The sequence below is a fragment of the Triturus cristatus genome, chromosome 3_2, assembly GCF_964204655.1.
Source record: "Triturus cristatus chromosome 3_2, aTriCri1.1, whole genome shotgun sequence".
Classification (NCBI taxonomy): domain Eukaryota; kingdom Metazoa; phylum Chordata; class Amphibia; order Caudata; family Salamandridae; genus Triturus; species Triturus cristatus.
This window is the reverse complement of record NC_140584.1, coordinates 280236646-280255929: the sequence shown is the minus strand read 5'-3', so window position 1 is coordinate 280255929 and position 19284 is coordinate 280236646. Positions and strand designations below refer to the sequence as shown.

Here is a 19284-nt window from a genome sequence, read left to right as displayed (position 1 = left end):
AAATCTTAGTGTCCCCTCTTAAGTTACATAGCCAGTGCCACCAGAAGCCTTTTTGGGGCTCCAGTCAAAACATATTTTGGGGCCCTCTATTCTAAACATTTTTTAATTATTACCAATTTTCAGCTGATTCAAGGCTCTGTGAGGCATGACCATATCTACTTATATGCTAAACTTTCAGACACAAGAGCAGGCAAAAAAAGCCGAAAGATTAATCAGCTTGGTTTCCTCCAGGCAAACATCACCAAATGAAAGCTTGAACATGTACTGGGTAAGACATGTCTTTTTGCTTTTACATACATATTTTGTTTTGTCTTGAAACAATATTTTATATGGAATTGAGTGTCTAACCAGCCTGTTTTCCCAACTGTATGAAAGAAAAAGAAAGGGTGATTTGGATCCAGTGAATCTTGCTTACAATAAAATAAAGGCACATTGAAATGTAACTTTAATAGGCGGATATATTTATAACCATATATAAATCCCCCTCCACACCTGACATTCCATCTGCAACAGTAGAAATCAAAGCACTTCTTCTAGGATTTCCACCATTCCATCAAAGGAAATGTGATAATTTTCTGCTTAATTCTCTTCCCCTGCGTTATGCCTCCTTTCCTTTTTCTTTATGTACAAGTCACCGCTTAGAGAATACCCTCCGACTGTGCTGAGTAACAGAAATGAGATGGTGGAAGACAGGGGAAAGACCGAGAGGTAAAAAGAAAGGTACAGAGAGAAGTAAGGTAAAGTAAAAGATATGGTAGGGAGTGGCATAAAGTAAAGAGAAAAATGTGACACAGCTAGAAAGATACAAAGAGGTAGAGAGAGTTAGGTATGGTTTTAGAATGAGGTTGACATACCTATAGGTAGGGAGAAGGAACTGAAAAAGGAGGGATGGAAGGCAGAAAGAGAGCAGGAGGCAAGGTAGAAATAGAGGCGAGTTCGCGACAGAGGAAGAAATAAGTAGGGATGGACTACTCATGTGACTACTACAGATGAGTTACTATGGGACATAGAAATATAGCAAGTATTCAGAAGTAGACAGTGAGAGAGTTGTGGCACAGAGAGAAATAAGTAGACGTGATAAGCTAGAGAGAGGGCTCACACATAGCATACGCCCATTCAACCATAAACATGCACCAAACACAAAACTGCACAAAACAAAAGCAGAACACAGGCAAAACACCCATATGGTACACTAAACACAACCATATTGTGTTTACTCTCACATACACCTTGCATTCGGGTACATATACACCCCAGCAAAGGACCGGAAAATAAACAAACACACACCCACGCCAACACAGCCACACACGCACGTACGCACACAAACACACATACATACATACATACATACACACACACACACACACACACACGCCAACACATTCACAATCTCAATCATCTCTCATTTCATTTTCTATGGGAATATTACATAAAAATATAACAATCAAACCACATAATAAATTAAATTACTTATGTCCTCCACCATATTATTGGATGCAGGTAGGGAAAAATAATCATGAATTTGGGTGTCATGACTTACCTGTTTTCATTTGCTTTGTGTTTTTCCGTCCTTTTAGGATGTTTGTTCTACTTTTCTCCTGTGGAAAGGGGAATAAATACTATGAAGTAGCTAATGACAAGTTAGTTAAATCTGTACATAATCATTCACTTCTGGCATGGTGCAATTTACGATTTTTTCACAAACCTTGCAAAGCACCGAGCATTAATCCTTCTCAATACGTCAAACCTAAAGGTCAAATATCCTCCAGAAGTCGCAAGCTCTTATCAGCAAAGGCAAGGAAAAAGTGCCATACCTCAATGCATCCCACTAATAATTGTTATTTCCAGACACTACGAAAAAGTAAAATCTCACACCGAATCTCACAGAAATGCCTGCAGCATATAAGCAGGTTTGTCCTTTCAATTTCCTTCATTACTAGCTCTCCACGAGGGCACATCCCTCTCAGGGCATTCTTTAACTAAGTTACCTGTATCTACCCTTCCTCTTTGTGATTCAAGGTTGCACATATATACTTACTACCCATCTGAGAACATAGAAGTCGCTCTGGAACTCTAAGTACTAGCAATCAAATCCTCACTCTCAAGTAGAGATTCTGTATATGAATCACTGATATATCTCTCTCTCTCTCTCTCTCTCCCCATCTCTCCCTCTTTTTCTCTCTTTAAAACAGAAGACTGAGTTCCTTTTCTTTTTTTTAACTGTGCGAAATGTTTGCACATCCTTTCATTCTAAGCAAACACAAAAACATAATGGACGGAGCGCTGAAACTTTTCAGACACTCACCCCCAGTCACCAATCTGGCATGAATTCATCATTGTTCTTTAGCTCACTTCACCAGTTCTGACCCAGCTACATGCAAATTAGTCTTGGCCCAGTGCCTCATGGGAACAGTCCAGCCCAAACTGCCAAGCCAGGTCTTCCATGGACCGGAAACAAGCATCATGGGACCGCTTTCGGGGTAACACCCCTCATCAGCCAGGCTAGCTGGAATCCAGTGGCAAAGTGAGCAAGGGACCCACCCTTAAGCGAATAAATAGGAGCAACTACTCGTTCATGTGAAAGGCATCAGAAGAGTAAAGACAATCATGACCAAGTTAAAAGGTTCTGGAGACCAACAAGCAGGAGATACACAGTGTCACTAAGGACAGACAATTGTGAATGTGAAAGGAGAGGCAGGAACTGAAAAATGATCAATTTTAGTAACAGGCAAGATCATCTATCAGCCTAACCATACAAGTGGATTATGGAGACACTGGACAAATACAACTAGGAAATATTTCACCTCTTCTTCCTCCAAGATTTCATCATCATCATCAGAATCCATCAGCAATTTTCTTTTTCTTCGAAGTCGCTGAGGCCGTTCAGACTCTGTTACAACAGCTATCTGGTTCTTTGCCAGGTTTTGACTCTCTTTGGATTCTCTGCACATAGTGGATCACAGAAAAATTAAGGAATACACAAACACATCAAAGCATTTTGAGGTTTAATATGGAAGGTAAAGCAACATAAACATATGAAACTAGGAAAAGCTTTCACACAAAGTATAACTCTCAGAAATACAATCTTTATGTACAAGTTCTTTCTCCATTCAGACAGTTTAAAAATACACTAAACATTATGATAACATGTTTTGATGAACACTGTTGGAGCCTCAGAAAGCACACCAAACAAATATTTTTTGTAGCAAAGTTCACCAAAACCGAAAGAGTCCTTCGGTCATGAAGGGCATTATTAGTTAAATATCCAATTAAGTTACAATGTATCCAAATAAAGAACAACACATCTTCAAGATGCCACTCCAACCTTTTTCTGTCCTCCAAGGTTTGACTAGCCCAATGCTTCCGTTTTGGCCAGCAACGGTCTCTTACTATCATTAGGTCTATGCTACCTGTACTTGAATGTGTCCACATACTGGGTCTATGAGCCCAAGCTACGATCTTGTTATGTTAGCGTGATTTACTTAGTACTTATAAAAGATTAGGAGGTCATCCGGACAACTACAAAATATCTGTATCAAAGATAACGTTGTCAGGGAAAAAAAAGAAATCGCACGATATTCTAAGCACTGCACTACGACCAAATTAATTGTTACAACACCCATAAATGCACTTCTGTTAGTAGAAATTAAAGTCTATGTATTTCACGTTCCGCCCATTTGTATATTTTTTGGAATAAGTGGATTATGGTTAACGTATTTTGATACCCTTAACTTGGACACAGGCATCGTTTTTGATTATGGACTGGCCTCTTTATAACTACTAAATAACTCAATCTGTAGAAATGTTACCATTTATTTATGAATCTCTTTGGTTACTGGAATGCCTGTTGCCCAGTGGTTAGTCTGTACATGATGCTACTGCCCAATGGTATGTACGATTGGTTTTAGATATGCATGTGGTGGCCTGTTAAATGCGTTCTTTTATTTTGGTATCATATACTGGAAATGTGGATGCTTTTTTGTCCAAGGAATAATCAGTCTGTTCATCATTTTGTTTGAGTATAAGTCATCTGTAAGTGTGTGCATGTTGGAGGAGCAAGGTATAGCGTACACAGTGTACAATAAATGAGGAATGTCATTGTATTAAGAGTTTGCTACTGAATCTTAAAGTCACGACTGTGGTTTGCTGTGATTTTATTAGGCTTTTGTCAGATGGAAAGATAAAAATGACTGCACTATATGAATCATAACTACCTTTTTAATATTTTTCAATTCGGTGAATCTGAGTTTTTTTTTTTTTTTAAGTAACACTTTCATGAGGTATTTCCAGCGTTTTACTGGCGGTTGTGTTAACTAATGTGATGCAGGTGTGGTAATGAAAAATAATGCCGTTGTATGGTATTGTGCTTTATCCCCCATTGTGCATGGCCTCCAGCTGTGTGATGCACGAGTTGATTGTGGGACTGGTACCCAGCCAGGCCCTGATGAAACCCAACTTGCGACTAACCCCCACTATATGAAGCCTTCTACTTTCTGCAGCAGCAATTTGCCAAAAGCAAATGAGAAGCTGTGCATACAGCTAGAGAATTAAGCAAGTTAAGCTCAATTCCAGTGCCTCAACTTTTGTGCAAATACTTCAAATGGCACAAAGCAATTATCAATGAAAGCTTCTTTAGTCTTCCCCTCCTTTAACATGGGCAACAACCTTTACATATCTGTATGAAACCTGGGATCCTGGAACCAAGCTTAACTTGACGTGTCAACGCAAACCAGAACATATACACTTCTACTGTATTTTGTGCTTTTTTCTCAAAAAACGTTATTAGCAAATGAACTTTTTTTTGTCTACAGGGAGGTCTCTACAGATAATGGTCTCAGTTTGCTTTGCTGTTCTGATGCTAGGCATGCGAGCAAGCTGTGATCTTCTCTTGCTAGCGGCTTGAACTAGTAAAGGACAGCAAAATTGCTTGGCAACTTGGGGGAATGGGTGTCGCAGTCCTTGGCTCCATAGATGATGCAGTTGGTGAAACACTTGGGCATTCAAGCTGCCCCAACCCAAACGCATGAAGTACCCACCTAAAAAGAGCCTTGATACCCGGTCACATGGTGAGACTGATACAGACGTACCATGGGGGACTAGAGAGGCAAACCAATGCCCATTTACAAGGTATACCTCCAGTCGAAATACCCTGTTTGGCAGGCTGTTTCCGTCCTCCATTTGGTGAGCCACCCTTGTACAGAAGATCCAAAAAACACATAACACATGCTTAGTGTGCCACACATCTACAGAATAAACATTTATGTGTCATCTATGTCCCACATGGATGTAAGGGCTTGGATAAAATGGGACTAGCGGAACACCTTTCTTTAGCAAGCAAGGTCAGTAGGTCACCTTCCCCATACAGGTAACAGAAAAAATCCCTTTCCGAGCTGCATAGTAATCGCCAACACATATATAAAAGGGTTGTACTCTGTGTGCCCCACCACAACACATATTTCTCTTTTCAGCATCATTATCATGTATGCCAAGGCAAAAATTCCTAAAATGCTCTGATGCTTACTTTGGGGAACTTGTGACAGGTCTCACAATCTTGGAGGCATGAACAAGAGAAACCCCATCCCAAGAGATTCACTGAAAGAGTCTAGTCTTCAGTCTTCAGAATGGGCAAAATTAGCAGCAAAATCCATCTGCATTTCAACGCTGCAATTGAGCATTGTGCTTAACAGTGAAGTCCAGTTATTGCAAAGGAATTGTTCACTTAAGCAATTTTGTTTTCTCTCCTTCTGCTACAGTTAGCCATTTCGGATGCTTACAGTTCGTCTAGACCATAACTAGGTCTAGAAAAGTAAAGCCTGAATGTTTGAAGAGCCAAAACAGCAGCACAACATTGCTTTCTAAAGGCTGTTCAGTTCTGTTTCCTAGGAATGTGATCTGCAATTGGGGAAGTGGATGATCCCTGTCCATGTCACTGAGCAAGCCAAGAACTGCCCCAACTCACTTTCTGGACGTAACTGCTTGTACAATGAAGGGTTTGTTTTAGTTGGGGTCTTAAACAAAGGTATTTTGTAGTGGTCTTCACATCACCAAAGGCCATATCACGCTTCCCAGTCCAAATTACGTTACTCAGCTGCTTCTTGGAGACCAGGGCTGTCAAAGGGGCAACTATAATCCATTGATAGGCAACAAAATGTGGGCAATGACTAGGCAGAACTATAAAGGCTCTCACCTGGGTTTGGTTATTAGGAATATCCATAATGCAGTACTGCATGTATTTTTGCATCCAAGAGGCGGAAACTCCTCCCATTCTTCAACTGATGTGCAAGTGAGATCAAAGAGGACTTCCCAATATGGCACCTGGTTGCCTGGATTGTCGGTTTTACCCCTGTATTCTCACCTACACCGGTTCCCAATGTCCAAGCAGTTCTTTACTTAACCAGAAGGGCATAACCTTAAACTGACAGCGGCCTTCTGGGATCGAAAAGACAGTATTTTCCTAAGCACCAGGTGCCAAAGCTTTCTGCCAGCCACCACGAGGCAGATCAAAGGTAATCCAAGTACTGCAGAGTACACAACGAGTTCACTAGCTCATCACCTTGAAGAATAGGGGGGTGCACACGGATCGTGGTGACTGCATTCAGAACTCAATTAACCATACAGAAGTGCAGGTCCAGAAATTTTACTTTGGAACTAGTTTCAAAGAACTAGCCTGTGGACAAAGGGAAGGCTCAAACACCTCCAGGTCAAACATCTTAGCAACCTCTACCATGTTGGTTTCTTGAACTCAGTCTGGCATCCTTGCTATTCATTAGGAAGATATCTTCTGTGTCTATATCATGCAATCAGAATGGTGTCAACCCTAGGGTGAGTGGGAAGACAGGCGAAACCTTCCCTAATACCTTACTGACCTCTATCCCTTTCTAAAAGTGAGGTCAGGAGCGAGTCTCAAATCTTCTACTAAGCCATCCTTCTCATCACTGTGCAATCAGTCAGGGAATTATCCTTCTCGACTTCTTCAGTCACTGTCCCTATTACTCACTTCAGATATTTTCTTAACCACTATTATTCTCTATAGCACAACAACAAATAGGTTCCAGGAACAGCACTACCTGACCCGCCTGGTACACAGCCTTCTGATCCATACCGCCTTTTCTGGCTTGCAAAAACGTTTTCCTTCATACTCATTAATTCAGCCAAAAAAGGTTATGGGGCCCAAAACATGGTCCACTTCATTACTAGCCTGGGAATAACACGGACACAATTAAGTAACTGCCCAAGAGGCATCAAGTATCCTGAATCTTTCGTAACCTTACATTTCTTTCTTACCCTTTCCCTCAATCTCTACTCTTGCAAACGGGTACTCCAGGTTACGAATGGCTACTAGGCCAATAGCACTGGCACCAGGTACACTTTCTTCATGCTTAAGATGCTTCAGCCCGCGAAGCATCAGTATCACTTAGGGAAGGAACCTTCCTCCCACTGCAGCCCACCTCACTGACAGACCCCATGGTCTTTGGGTGAATATGCTTCAAAGCATATGGGTCATGTACCCAGATGTCCACTGCAACTAAGTCGAGTGCTACGGGTTCTCATTGGTACCCATCCCCACTGTAAGCACCCTGTTTAGCAGGAGTGCAGCGGACACAGGACCCTTCACGAGACTATCTTTCTTGTAATGCCATTTCCAGAAGCACCTAAAAAATGTAACCACCACCGGTGTGGAAAAGTCACCACCTTAGGTTTGGAAACGACTTCTTTCCTTCGGTTTCTGGTTAGGAATCCAGTTCTCCCACAGGGTTCTGTCACGAGCCTTAGGAATCATTCGGACTCTTCTATTCAGGTTTGAGACATTCTGCTGGGGGCTCTTCTCTCCTTGGACTTAGAACCATGATGCTCTAAGCCTTTGTTCACTTGGTTAGCGAACAACTTGTAACTCAACACTGCTCTGGATCCCTCTCGGGTAAATCAGAAACCTTACTGTTTGAGCATGGTGGGGCACTAATCTCAGAGGCCCTCCACCACCATCAACTGGCTTAGGGAATCGGAATTCTGTAATCCCATACATTTCACTCACACATTCTAATCATGCACCACTTCATGGATCCCAGTTTTCAAATGGTATCCCATCCACCTTTTTATGCTTCTGGAATCTCTGAAGCGAAAGGGCAATGTTCAAACATTGCTTATCCAAATACAGGTTCTGTATTCTAACATCAGTGCAATTCTAGACATATATGAAAACACAGAAAAATCTATGTAGACATTCACTATGGAGCAGTCAGACGCCTATGGCTGCCAGCAGTGAGGTTATTACCACCCTGAGAATTCCCCTGCAGTAGTGCATGGAGGCCCCGCCAACAATCTCTTCTGACTTCTGGATAACTGCCATGGTGCATTCTGGGGTTCATAATCTGGGCAATAGCCCTTTCTGGGCGATAGGACCCCTCCTTCTGTAACCCTACCTATTACAGCTATGCTACTCTAGTGCCCTCCCTAACTCAGAATGTCTTTTACAGTTTTTTTAGAGTCTTTAGCATGCTTCCTGTAGTAGAAGTTTTCAGCATGGTAGAGTTAGCAATTATGACTTCGGTGGACATCTTTTGTCACAACAGCACAGCATACCTAAATGCAAAGGACGATCCACCTCAATAATTAATGGACTGCCTTTCCTTTATTTGTGATTGCGAACCAGTCAAAGAGTTGATCATCTACTTGGTCTCTTTAGTCCTGCCAATGTTAAAACTAAGGCCTGCACTGGATCAAACCAGTGAAGTCTCTTCCACATTAGAGGGAAGTGGTAGAGAGAAGAATGCAGGGAGCAAGACAGACTGCCCTACAGAAAATGGTGACAATGCCATCAGTAGCAAGGATATCCCAGAATGAAGCACCAGCTTACCAAGGAAACAGAATGCATTTGCTGAAAGGTCAACACCCAGAGTTCACTTGCAAGACGAGCAGAAGTTCAGGATATGAGAAAAAACGTATTAAGCCTCAGGATGCAACTGATAAGTTCAAACTGTGGACACGACACAAGGTCCCTTTGCGGCACAGTGAAAAGACTGGGGGAAACTTATATAAAGAAAGTTATTATTACAGGTGACTTGAACAAAGAGGGCTGAACAGGCGGACAAATAAATGCCTTAAGGGCTGGTAAGTACCCTTAACTGTGCCCAAATCAAAGCCATGCCATGATTACAGTTTGGCTTACACAGAATAAATCTGTCCAACCCACTCCAGGTGATAAATTTACATCTGAGATCAGAGTAGGCAGTCTTTGTGGATAAGCTGCCCATATCACATGCACCACCTCTCAAGGAGGGTGGAAGCCACTCAGATGGTTCCAAAGAGGCAGCCAAAGCAGAGGGCAAACAATGTAGGGGAACCAAACATAAGATCTATCAAGAAGAGCAGCAAAGTGGGAATGCATAAAGGGAGACAAAATCCCACTGAAAGGGTGGACACTGACAGTAGCTTACAGGTCTAGGGAGGGCAAGTCCCATTGTGGGAAGATGTATGTATAAATGTATAGGTGTTTATATAGCGCCGATCACCACTACGGGTATCTCAGCGCTGTATTCATACCGCTGAAGAAACCCTTCCTGGAGGAGGAGCCTAGCGCGCATCCAAGATGGTCGCGTGAGCACAGGGCTCCCTGGACCCTCGCTGCTCCTCGGAATTTATCCTGACTTTATCCTGACTTGGTCGATGGAATCTGGGAGACGAATGCTGGCTGAACACTAAACTCCTTTCGGAAATCAAATCGGACCTGGCAATCCTGAGTTATGGTGGTCTGAACTTTTGAGGCCCAACCGATGGCTGTGCCCGATGCGAAGGTGATCTGTGGAGCCGGGGCGTAGTTGAACAACAACGGCAGCGGGGCTGTGCCAGTGGCCGTCACATCACTTTCGGTTTCACTTTTGGATCTCTGAGGGGCTGGACAGTGGACTTGCTTGGTGCGACTGGGCTTTCACTTTGCCTTCGCTTGATGCCTGTGTCTTCGCCTGCTACCAGTGTGCCCATCGACGGTGGTCCCTTCGCTCCGCCACATTGCGGCCTCTGGTGCGGCCCGCGTCTGCTTGGCCTGTGCCCCCTCGACGCTTCCTCGGTGGTCCCCTTCGGCGAACGTGGTTCTCATGGGAGGCAGGGGAGACCCCGAGAGGCGTAAGACCAAGACATCCCTACGTGGGGGACCGGTCCAGACGAACAACATGGACCGCTACACTCAGGGTAAAGGATCCCCTGGGACGGCCAGTGTCCCCCCGGATGATGCCAGTGGTGGCCCGTCCGTTTCTCCGGATCTGTCCCTGCAGGGCCAGATCCATGGGCGCCATTAATGGCATCAGGGAGACCATCGCTACGCAGTACGAGGCCTTGGCCCGTAAAATCGACACGGTGGCCATTGATGTTACGCTAATCCGGGCGGATCTCTCTAAGACCAACGAGAGGGTTCAATCGCTGGATGTGCGGACGTCCTCCCTTGGTACGGACGTGTCGGACCTGCAGACTACTCTCGGCGATCTCAAGTCGGCCAACGATCTGATGGCCCGGCGGCTGGAGGACTTCGAGGGACGGGCTCGACGCAATAACATCCGCGTCATAGGCGTTCCGGAGACCTCCGACAACCGCCCGGTTGATCTCATGGTTGAGGAGCTCATCCTCGAACAGCTTGCCCCCGCTGGCCTGAGTAAGTTGTTCGCCGTGGAGCGGGCCCATCGAGTTCCAGGTGGTCGGCCGCGACCGGGGGCCCCCCCGAGGCCTATTGTAGCAAAACGTTTTCATTACAGAGACCGAGATGCGATTCTGCAGGCCTCACGGGTCCATGGCCCGGTCCGATATGAGAACTCGTCCATTAACTTTTTCCCGGACTTCACCCAACTTGTCCACAAACAGCGGATGGGCTTCCAGGGGGTGAAGCGTCGTCTCCGGGACCTCGGTCTCAAGTACTCTATGCTTTTTCCTGCAAGGCTCCGAGTGGAATATGAAGATCGGACTACCTTTTTTGACTCTCCTGCGACTGTGAGTGACTGGCTGGATTTGCGGCCGGACCGGGGTGACCGGACTGGGCCCTCTGCCGGTACCGAGGGTGGCGGGTCTCCTTCGGAGTGACTTTTGGTCCTTGACTTTGCCATTTTGTACTGTTCGGCTGGGTTCTACTTCTTTTGTGCATTTTGTTTCATTATGATCGGTGTGGGGGGCGGGCGGGGACGGGTCCCTTTCCTCCTCCGGGGTCTTTTCGTAGAATGGGGTTTGTAGGGCGACAGGCACACTGCAAGTTGGGGTGGTTTTTTGGACCGCAGGGGTGCAGGGTGGGGGGTGTTGGATTCGGGGGGGGGGGGTTGGTGGGTGGGTGGGGTTGTTTGGATTTGTGTTTTTTGTTTTCAAGGCGAAGTATTGGCTATGGTTCAGTTTCGGGTGTTGCGCTATTTGCTAGGGGACCTTTGATCTACTGGAGGGGATGGGGGGGGACGGGTTGAGATTGATGTCTTGGAACGTCAATGGATTGGGGGACCGTATCAAACGGGGTGTTGTGCTGCAATATTTGCGTCGTCTGACTCCTGATGTGGTGTTCTTACAGGAGACGCATCTGGTTGGTAATGTTTGTCATGCCATGAACAGGGGGGGATACCGACTCGTGGCCCATTCTGGTTTCACCACTGGTTCGAGAGGGGTAGGCATTCTCCTGCGATCTTCACTTCCGTTAGAGATCACCAGGGTAGTCCTAGACGATAGAGGGCGCTATGTGGCTCTGACTGGGAGGTGGGAGGGGCAGTCCCTTTCCTTGATCTCGGTCTATGTTCCCCCGGGCCTCCAGAACTCCACCTTCTCAGACTTGGGTCGTATGCTGCTTGGGCTTCCTGACAGTCTTTTGCTTATGGGTGGGGACTTTAATTCGGTTGTCTCGGGTGACCTGGATCGCCACCCGCCCAGGGCCCTCCCTGCTGCCCAGGCGTGGCTCGGCGGACTCCTGGAGACCTTCGGTCTGGTGGATTGTTGGAGGTTAATGCATCCGACACAGTGTCAGTACACATTTCACTCTGGGGCCCATGGGAGTCTCTCCAGATTGGATTATTTCCTTATGCCCGCGGCCCAGGCTGCTCGGATTCGAGAGGTTAAACACCTGGCCCGGGGTATCTCTGATCATTCCCCACTGTGGTTGCTTTTTGACACTGGGACGCGGTCCGCTGGGCGGATCGCTCCTATTAACCCTTGGTACCTGCGAGACCCCAAGATCCGTGATAGCCTGATTAAGTCGATTGATCAATATTTTCTTGAGAATGAGGGGTCGGTGTTGTCCTCGGTATCCCTGTGGGAAGCTTTTAAAGCAGTGCTCCGCGGGCATGCCCTGTCCCAGATAGTGGAGGCTAAGAGGGTTAAGAGAGAGGCGGTGGTGACGCTGGAGACTGAAATATAGGGGCTGGAGGCAGCCTTGGAGGCGGGTGTCACTCCGGATGGGCTGCATGCCCTCAGCCTGAAGCAGTTTGAATATAAGTCTCTTGTTACTGACGCTGCCAAGACCATGTATAGGGAGCAGCAGGGTAGGTTGTATGATGCCGGAGACAAGGCGGGTAAGCTGATTGCCTGGTTGGGCAAGAAGGAGAGAGTGAATCGTGTGGTCCCGGAGCTTCGGATGGAGTGTGTGTGACTGAACCTGGTGAGATTGTGGAGTGTTTTGCTGACCACCTCCGGGCTGTGTACTCCCCGGTGTCTGATAGAGATGAGGACGACTCTCGTCTTCTGCTGCGGGATATTGCCCTGCCCGGCTTATCCGTCGAGGACCGCGAGCTGATGGATGCCCCTTTGTCTGTCGACGAGATTGCTACTGCGATTCGCTCCCTTCGCTCGGGCAAGGCTATGGGCCCCAACGGCCTGCCGATTGAACTGTATAAATTACGCCCGGATAAAATCGCGCCTTTCCTCCGTCATATGTTTCAGGAGTCGCTCGAGAGGGGTTCCCTTCCCGACGACCAGCGTCTGGCTACTATAGTGGTGATTCCCAAGGATGGTAAGCCACGTGACCGCTGTGCCTCATATAGGCCTATTTCCCTACTAAATGCCGAACCCAAAATCCTTGCTAAGGTCCTCGCTAATCGCTTGCTGAGCGTTATATGTGACTTGATACATCCGGATCAATGCGGCTTCATCCCACATCGTAATACCGCTCTCAACTTACGGCGTCTGCACGGCGTCCTCGCTAGGGCGGAGTACTTCTCTGAACCGGCCATATTGGTTTCCTTAGACGCCACGATGGCCTTTGATACCATTGAGTGGCCATTCCTTTGGGCCGTCTTGGCGAAGTTTGGTTTTGGTTTTGGGGTTCCTTAGCTGGGTGAAGCTCCTTTATGCTGGACCAATGGCTCAGGTTGTTGTCAATGGGCGGGTTTCTCGGCCTTTCGCTCTCGGGAGGGGAACTAGGCAGGGGTGCCCGTTGTCCCCGCTGCTCTTTGCTCTCGCCTTGGAACCGCTCGCTGCCTGGCTCCGTTGGGAGCCCTCGATTAGGGGGCTCCGGTGGGCCCCGGGCTTCGAGGATCGGGTCTCATTGTACGCGGATGATATTCTCTTGTATCTCACCTCAATGTTCTCTTTGATGTCCTTACTTCCTTCGGGAAAAATTCGGGTCTGATAATTAATTGGTCCAAATCTTGTGTGTATCCTATCTCTGGTGGCCTTCCTCTCTTGCCGCCTCGGCTTCCGCTCCGAATATCTCAGTCCGGCTTTAAATACCTGGGGGTGTACGTTTCGTTGGATCCGGCGGTCCGCTATGAGCAGAATCTCCTGTCTCCACTCCGGCGTTTGAGGGCGGATACGGCTCGGTGGTGTAAGTTGCCCTTGTCTCCACTTGGTCGCGCGGCGCTGTTTAAAATGATGTCCCTTCCCAGATTTCTTTATGCACTCCAGAACTCCTTCGATGTCATTCCGGCGGCCTACTTTAGGGAAGTGGAGAGTTTGCAGAGGAGACTGGTTTGGGACGGGCGAGCGCGTATCGCTTTGGCAAAGCTGACTCTCCCCTGGTATGACGGGGGCATCGCGCTTCCTGATATTAGACGGTACTATTGGGCCTCCCAGCTGTCTGCCATTAACCATGCTACGTACGCTCCTGGTTTGAACCCGGCATATGAGATGGATAAATTCCTGCTTCCCGGCGGTAACTATAACAGAGTGCTTTACTCTCGATCCGCTGGTAGGACCCTTACGGGCCCTACTAGGATTGCGGTACGTGTGTGGAAGGCGGCGAACATAGCGATGGGCTGGAGTGAGCGTTTAACGTGTGCCACTCCTTTATTCGCCTCAGAACGCTTGGGAAGCCTCTGGACAACGAAAGGCTTCGAGCGCTGGGACACGATCGGCATCAGCAGAGTGGGGGACCTGTGGGTTAAAGGTGCGGTTAAATCCTTCGCGGTGCTCCAGAGCGAGCACGAGCTTAGTGAAAGAGAGTTCTTCCGTTATGCACAGGTTCGGCACGCCCTGCTCTCGGTCTTTGGGGAGGGGACCACGGTCCCTGCTTCTTCGCCTCTCGAGGACCGCATACTCGATGGTCACGTCCCCGACAGTACTATCTCCTTGATTTACAAAAAACTGATAAACAATCGGGCTGACCTCTTGGTGCGTCTTCGGGAGGCATGGACGGGAGATGGGGTGGAGTTGGACGACGAGGACTGGCAGACTGCACTGTCATCCCCTAAGGAGGTGGCCATCCGGCCCGTCTCCGTCTGGTCCAGCTTAAGATTCTCCATCGTGTATATGTGACGGGCCCCCGCTTGGTCTCGATGGGGTTCTCTGACGACGGACTCTGTAAACGTCGCTGCGGGCTCAGTGCCACCTTTCTCCACATTCTATGGGAATGCCGCGAGATAGCGGAATATTGGCGCCAGGTGCATGATATTATGAGACGAGTCACAGGGGTCGCTCTGCTGCCGGAGGTGCGTCGCTGTGTTCTGAATGTATGGGAGCCCAATGACTATAATGCGGCTCCGGCTCGGTGGGCGGCCTTGGGGAACATGATCGCAAAGAGAGATATAGCGCAGCTTTGGGGTTCCCAACGGCCTCCCACCGTGTCCGTATGGAAGGAGAACATGGACTGGTGCATGTTCAGGGAGAAAACTGTGTATGTGGCTCGTGGTAAACCGGGGGCTTGGGGTAGAATTTGGGGGCGGTGGAACGTGTATCGCGGGTCTCTCTGTGCTCCCCCCCTGGTGGATACGTCTGGGGTTGCCTCGTCCCCCTGATCCTTGAGGGTTCCTTGCTTATCTCGTACTTCGGAATACATATTTGGTTCTCCCGTGGCCCCCCCCTCCCTCTCAGGCCTTCTTTTATTGACCGCCCTCGGGTGGTCGGGTGTGGACTCCCCCGGCTGTGGTTCGACGCCCATTTCAAGTCGTTTCGCCTTGCTTTTTGTTTTTTCTTTATTTTTGTTGTTATTTATATTAAAGTGTGTATCCTGACTTCCCTTATGTGCAGTCTGATCTACTGTGATATAGCGGAGCCCCTGTGGGCCAGTCATTGTTTTTTGATCTGCTTGACCACTTTAACTACTAGCGGCCGGCCCTGGCGGTTGTAGGCCCGTGCTTGTAACCTTTTCTCTGCACAATAAAACTTTTTTCAAAAAAAAAAAAACCCTTCCTGGCTTTCCATGTGAGGTGTCCACTCCTGGGCACCCCCATGGGGAGGCCAGGCATCCCAGCGCTGTTGGGGCCGTTGTGGAGATTAAGCAAGCTATTGCCCAGAGTTGCAGCGTGGGACCCATGATTAGAATAGGCACTGAGGCGAGAATATCCGGTCCGCGGAATTTATAGCCCGAAACCCTGCCGCGACGGGAATCGAACCCTGGTCCCGGACCAGTGCTCTGCATCGAGGTCTGCCGCTCTAACCATTGAGCCACACTTCTCCACTAAGATGCTATGAGCTGCCTCCTAGAATATATTCATGAGTGGTAATATGTCACCAACTGAATTGGTTCACCCTGATATTCAGGGTACCAGCCAGCCTAGTGACCGATAGGGGTATAATACCTTGCAGGCCCAGCCTCTGCCAAAGTTTCCGGGAATGCAGAAAAGGGGACTCTCTATTCTTACTCGAGAGTATGGTCAATTGTAAATATCTGTAGCTAGAGAGGTTGTGCTTTGCATCAATTTGTTTGTAATTGGGTTACACTGTTGTTCATAGTGATATCATGGATTATATGACTAGTGCGGTAATATGCACGGTCTCCAGTGATGCCAATAATTATGTAATTTATGATGTGATCTTTGATGCTTGTTAACGAATTTAAGAGCAAATGATACCATACATTACCCTTGAAGTTTTTGCTGTGATCTTTAGTGTTTTTATGATATACTATATCCAACTAACATGTTTGATATAATCCACTATTTATAATCATTGTGCAACCAACCTTTGCTATGCATTGCAACTGGCCGAGCACAGTGGGTCTGGCAATCTGCCGAGCCATGCAAGCAACTCAATATGAGAATAACCTTTCACTGCATATGCCCATTACCCATATGCAGAGGGGATTGGCTCCAAGGCCAGCAAACTACCTCCTGCACAGACAACCTCTGTAATTAAGTTAGAGCATGATGTTAGAAAACCATTTCATTATACCTGCATGTTGAAATTATAGGAAAACATGTCTGGAAACAGTGACAAGTGACTTTAAAGTGCAAATCCACTGAGTCAGTTTGCTAATGGTTCATGAACCCTGACTGAGGACCTTTGACTTAACAGGCACAACAGAGAAATATTAGATAGGGTCTCACTGCTTGCATCCAGGTGGAATTCTTATTTCTTACCAAACATGTTGCACATAAAGTTAATCAAACATCCCTGGTGCTCTGAATTGGTCAACAGGGGACATGCAAAATTCTGATTAAATAAATATAAAGCAGCTCAACTGAAGAGAGCAGGTAAGTTAGCCTTACTTTTTATGCTGCTGGGAACAAGTCCAGCTGCAGAACTTTCCGTTTGTGAAGATTTCTGTTTTGCCGGAATAGCCACAGTTGGTGCAAGCTTCCTCTTGGATGCGAGAGGCTGACAACCCAAGTCCTGCAGAAGAGGAGAAACAATCAGTTAAAAATACCACTGAACTGCCTAGACCACTCTCTTCAAGTAACAGCATCTGGTGCTTTTCGAGCGTCTGCCACTTTTCCTATGTGCCTTCACCGCTATCACACCAAATAGAACACTACTTCCCTGTTTTACTGCAGGATAAAGGGCTCAAATTTTTCTCCATCGTCAATGGCCATGAAATGGAGCCCCAGATGCTCAGTTCTCCACCTTCGCGCTTGCATTTGCACCAGAGGCTTACAGGTAAACAGGGAAATCAAGAGGTTTCTCTAGTCTTTTAGAGTCATTGACCTATCTGTAAACAAAGCTCACTTGGTCAACCTTTTGCAGGTAACTTACAAAGTTCCCAACTAATCCTATTTGTCATACAGTGTGTAAATCCAGATCATCACAAAATCATAGTTTCCAGATCTTTCACATAAATGATATTGATTTTTACTGCAAATATGGGTATTTTGTGACTAGAACGTAAAATCAATTTAGCACTCAAATTATCAATGATAGTAGACAAAGAACCCTTTCTATTTTTGGAAAATCTGTTTTAGTCTTCATATACACCAGGCATAACCACCAGCCTTGTCCCAGAGGCTATTTAAATCTATCAGGAAATACATGGTTTTAATGCCAATCTTGGTGACCGATAAACTGTCCTTTCTATAATCAAATCTTTCTTGTGAAAACCCCCCAACCCAATAAGAAGATGCTATTTGGCAACTCCAACACTTGACATTTTTCATACATATTAGTAGTTCCTCTTGCCCGAGCTCACTTTCACTCATTACAGTACCGGTCTTCTCTCCACCACATCATATCCTCTCTTCACCTTCCCAACTACTCACATCCCCACTCATACTGGTATGGGTTTAAATAGGTTTCAAACAGGGGAAGGTATATAATATTTTACCAAGAGTACTGTAAGATTATCGGTGGCTTAGACCAAGAATTGGGCTGTTCAAGTTTCAAATTCTAACCCATCAGATGAATTTGCAGGATTAATCAAAGCAGATGACTTAGTGGCAGAAACAATGGCTAACTCAGCGAGTAAAATCAATTTTGTCACTGTGGCTACAATTACATCTTGGCTTATACTGAGGCACAGGAGTGTTCAGCTGCTTTAACAGGAAGGGTTATAATGTAGGGGTAAATCAAGAACCAAAAAGACTGACCTTAAAAGCATGATCAAGTACAAGATGGCTTATAAATATGAATATAACCACAGCTTACTAAGGGAAAAACAATACAGGACTAGGATTCACGAGTCCAACCTGCCATGGTTGTTTATGACAATGCTCTGTAGTCACATTAAAATGAAAGCAGCCATTAACAGCAGCATGGGTATTCAAAAAGTTGCAGGAACAGGTACCTGTGGTTACAAAGGAAAGGAAACCTTGTTACGTAGCGTGGCATCTATATCATAAACCCCCATGGGTTATCTCTAACCCTACATAACCTAAAACCAAAGACTGAAGTATCCCAGCCACTAAATGTTTTTACACAACTCTTTAAGCAGCCATTATCTGCAATTTCCCAGGACACCACAATTTGCAGATAAATGTCAACTGGCAGACCCAATGTGTGTACAAATGTGCCTCCACTAAGCAGAAAGTTGACCTCCACTCACAAATACTCAGCAATCTTCTTCTATGGCAATAACATGTTGAACACAAGTTCAGCCTCCACTCTTTTTCCTCAGTTAATACTTTGCCTTCTGTATCATAACTTTCCCATAATATCCTTCAAATGTATCCACTCTGAATAAATAATCATGTTCTTATCACAAGACACTATGTTTTCTATATAGCTTGATTCTGTCACAATAGTTGAGACCAGACCAAAACCGCTGCACAAACTGGCAAAAAAAAAATAGTTGGTAATCATGACAAACACACTGAATAGTACATATCACATTCATCAACATACACTTGTGTGGTTTAGTTTGAGAGAATAATACATGTTTTAGATTTCGCTGACCCACTGTGCTACAGTGAAGAACAAAGTTTTGTGGCTAGTCCAAACCACACCAGCAATACACATATTAGGTGTAAGGTCACACACGATAAGACTGGCAGAGTGGTATGCCAGGGAGAAATACTGCTTCGTCAGACTAAGTTTACAGGTGTCTTCAGGCCCTAAACTATTAGCAAACTCGAGGCCGGACTCTCCAGATGAGCTGCAGGAAGGTAAAGCACCCAAGCACAACCAGCCTGCACACTCAAGCCTGAGCAGCTAAAGATATAACTATCTAAAACAAACCCTGCTCTGCCT

At 46.2% G+C, this 19284-nt stretch overlaps 1 protein-coding gene across 5 annotated transcripts in view; it reads right to left on the bottom strand.

Annotated features, from left to right (window-relative positions):
* Window positions 1-19284, bottom strand: part of LOC146857102 (lethal(3)malignant brain tumor-like protein 4) — a 566079-nt gene that overhangs the window by 359376 nt on the left and 187419 nt on the right. For all 5 annotated transcript variants that reach the window (XM_085647600.1, XM_085647602.1, XM_085647599.1 and 2 more), the window contains 3 exons: window positions 16875-16998; window positions 2805-2943; window positions 1541-1598 (listed from right to left, as the gene is read on the bottom strand). In XM_085647600.1, the coding sequence (XP_085503726.1) occupies window positions 1541-1598; window positions 2805-2943; window positions 16875-16998 (321 nt within the window). The remainder of the gene's footprint in view (window positions 1-1540; window positions 1599-2804; window positions 2944-16874; window positions 16999-19284) is intronic.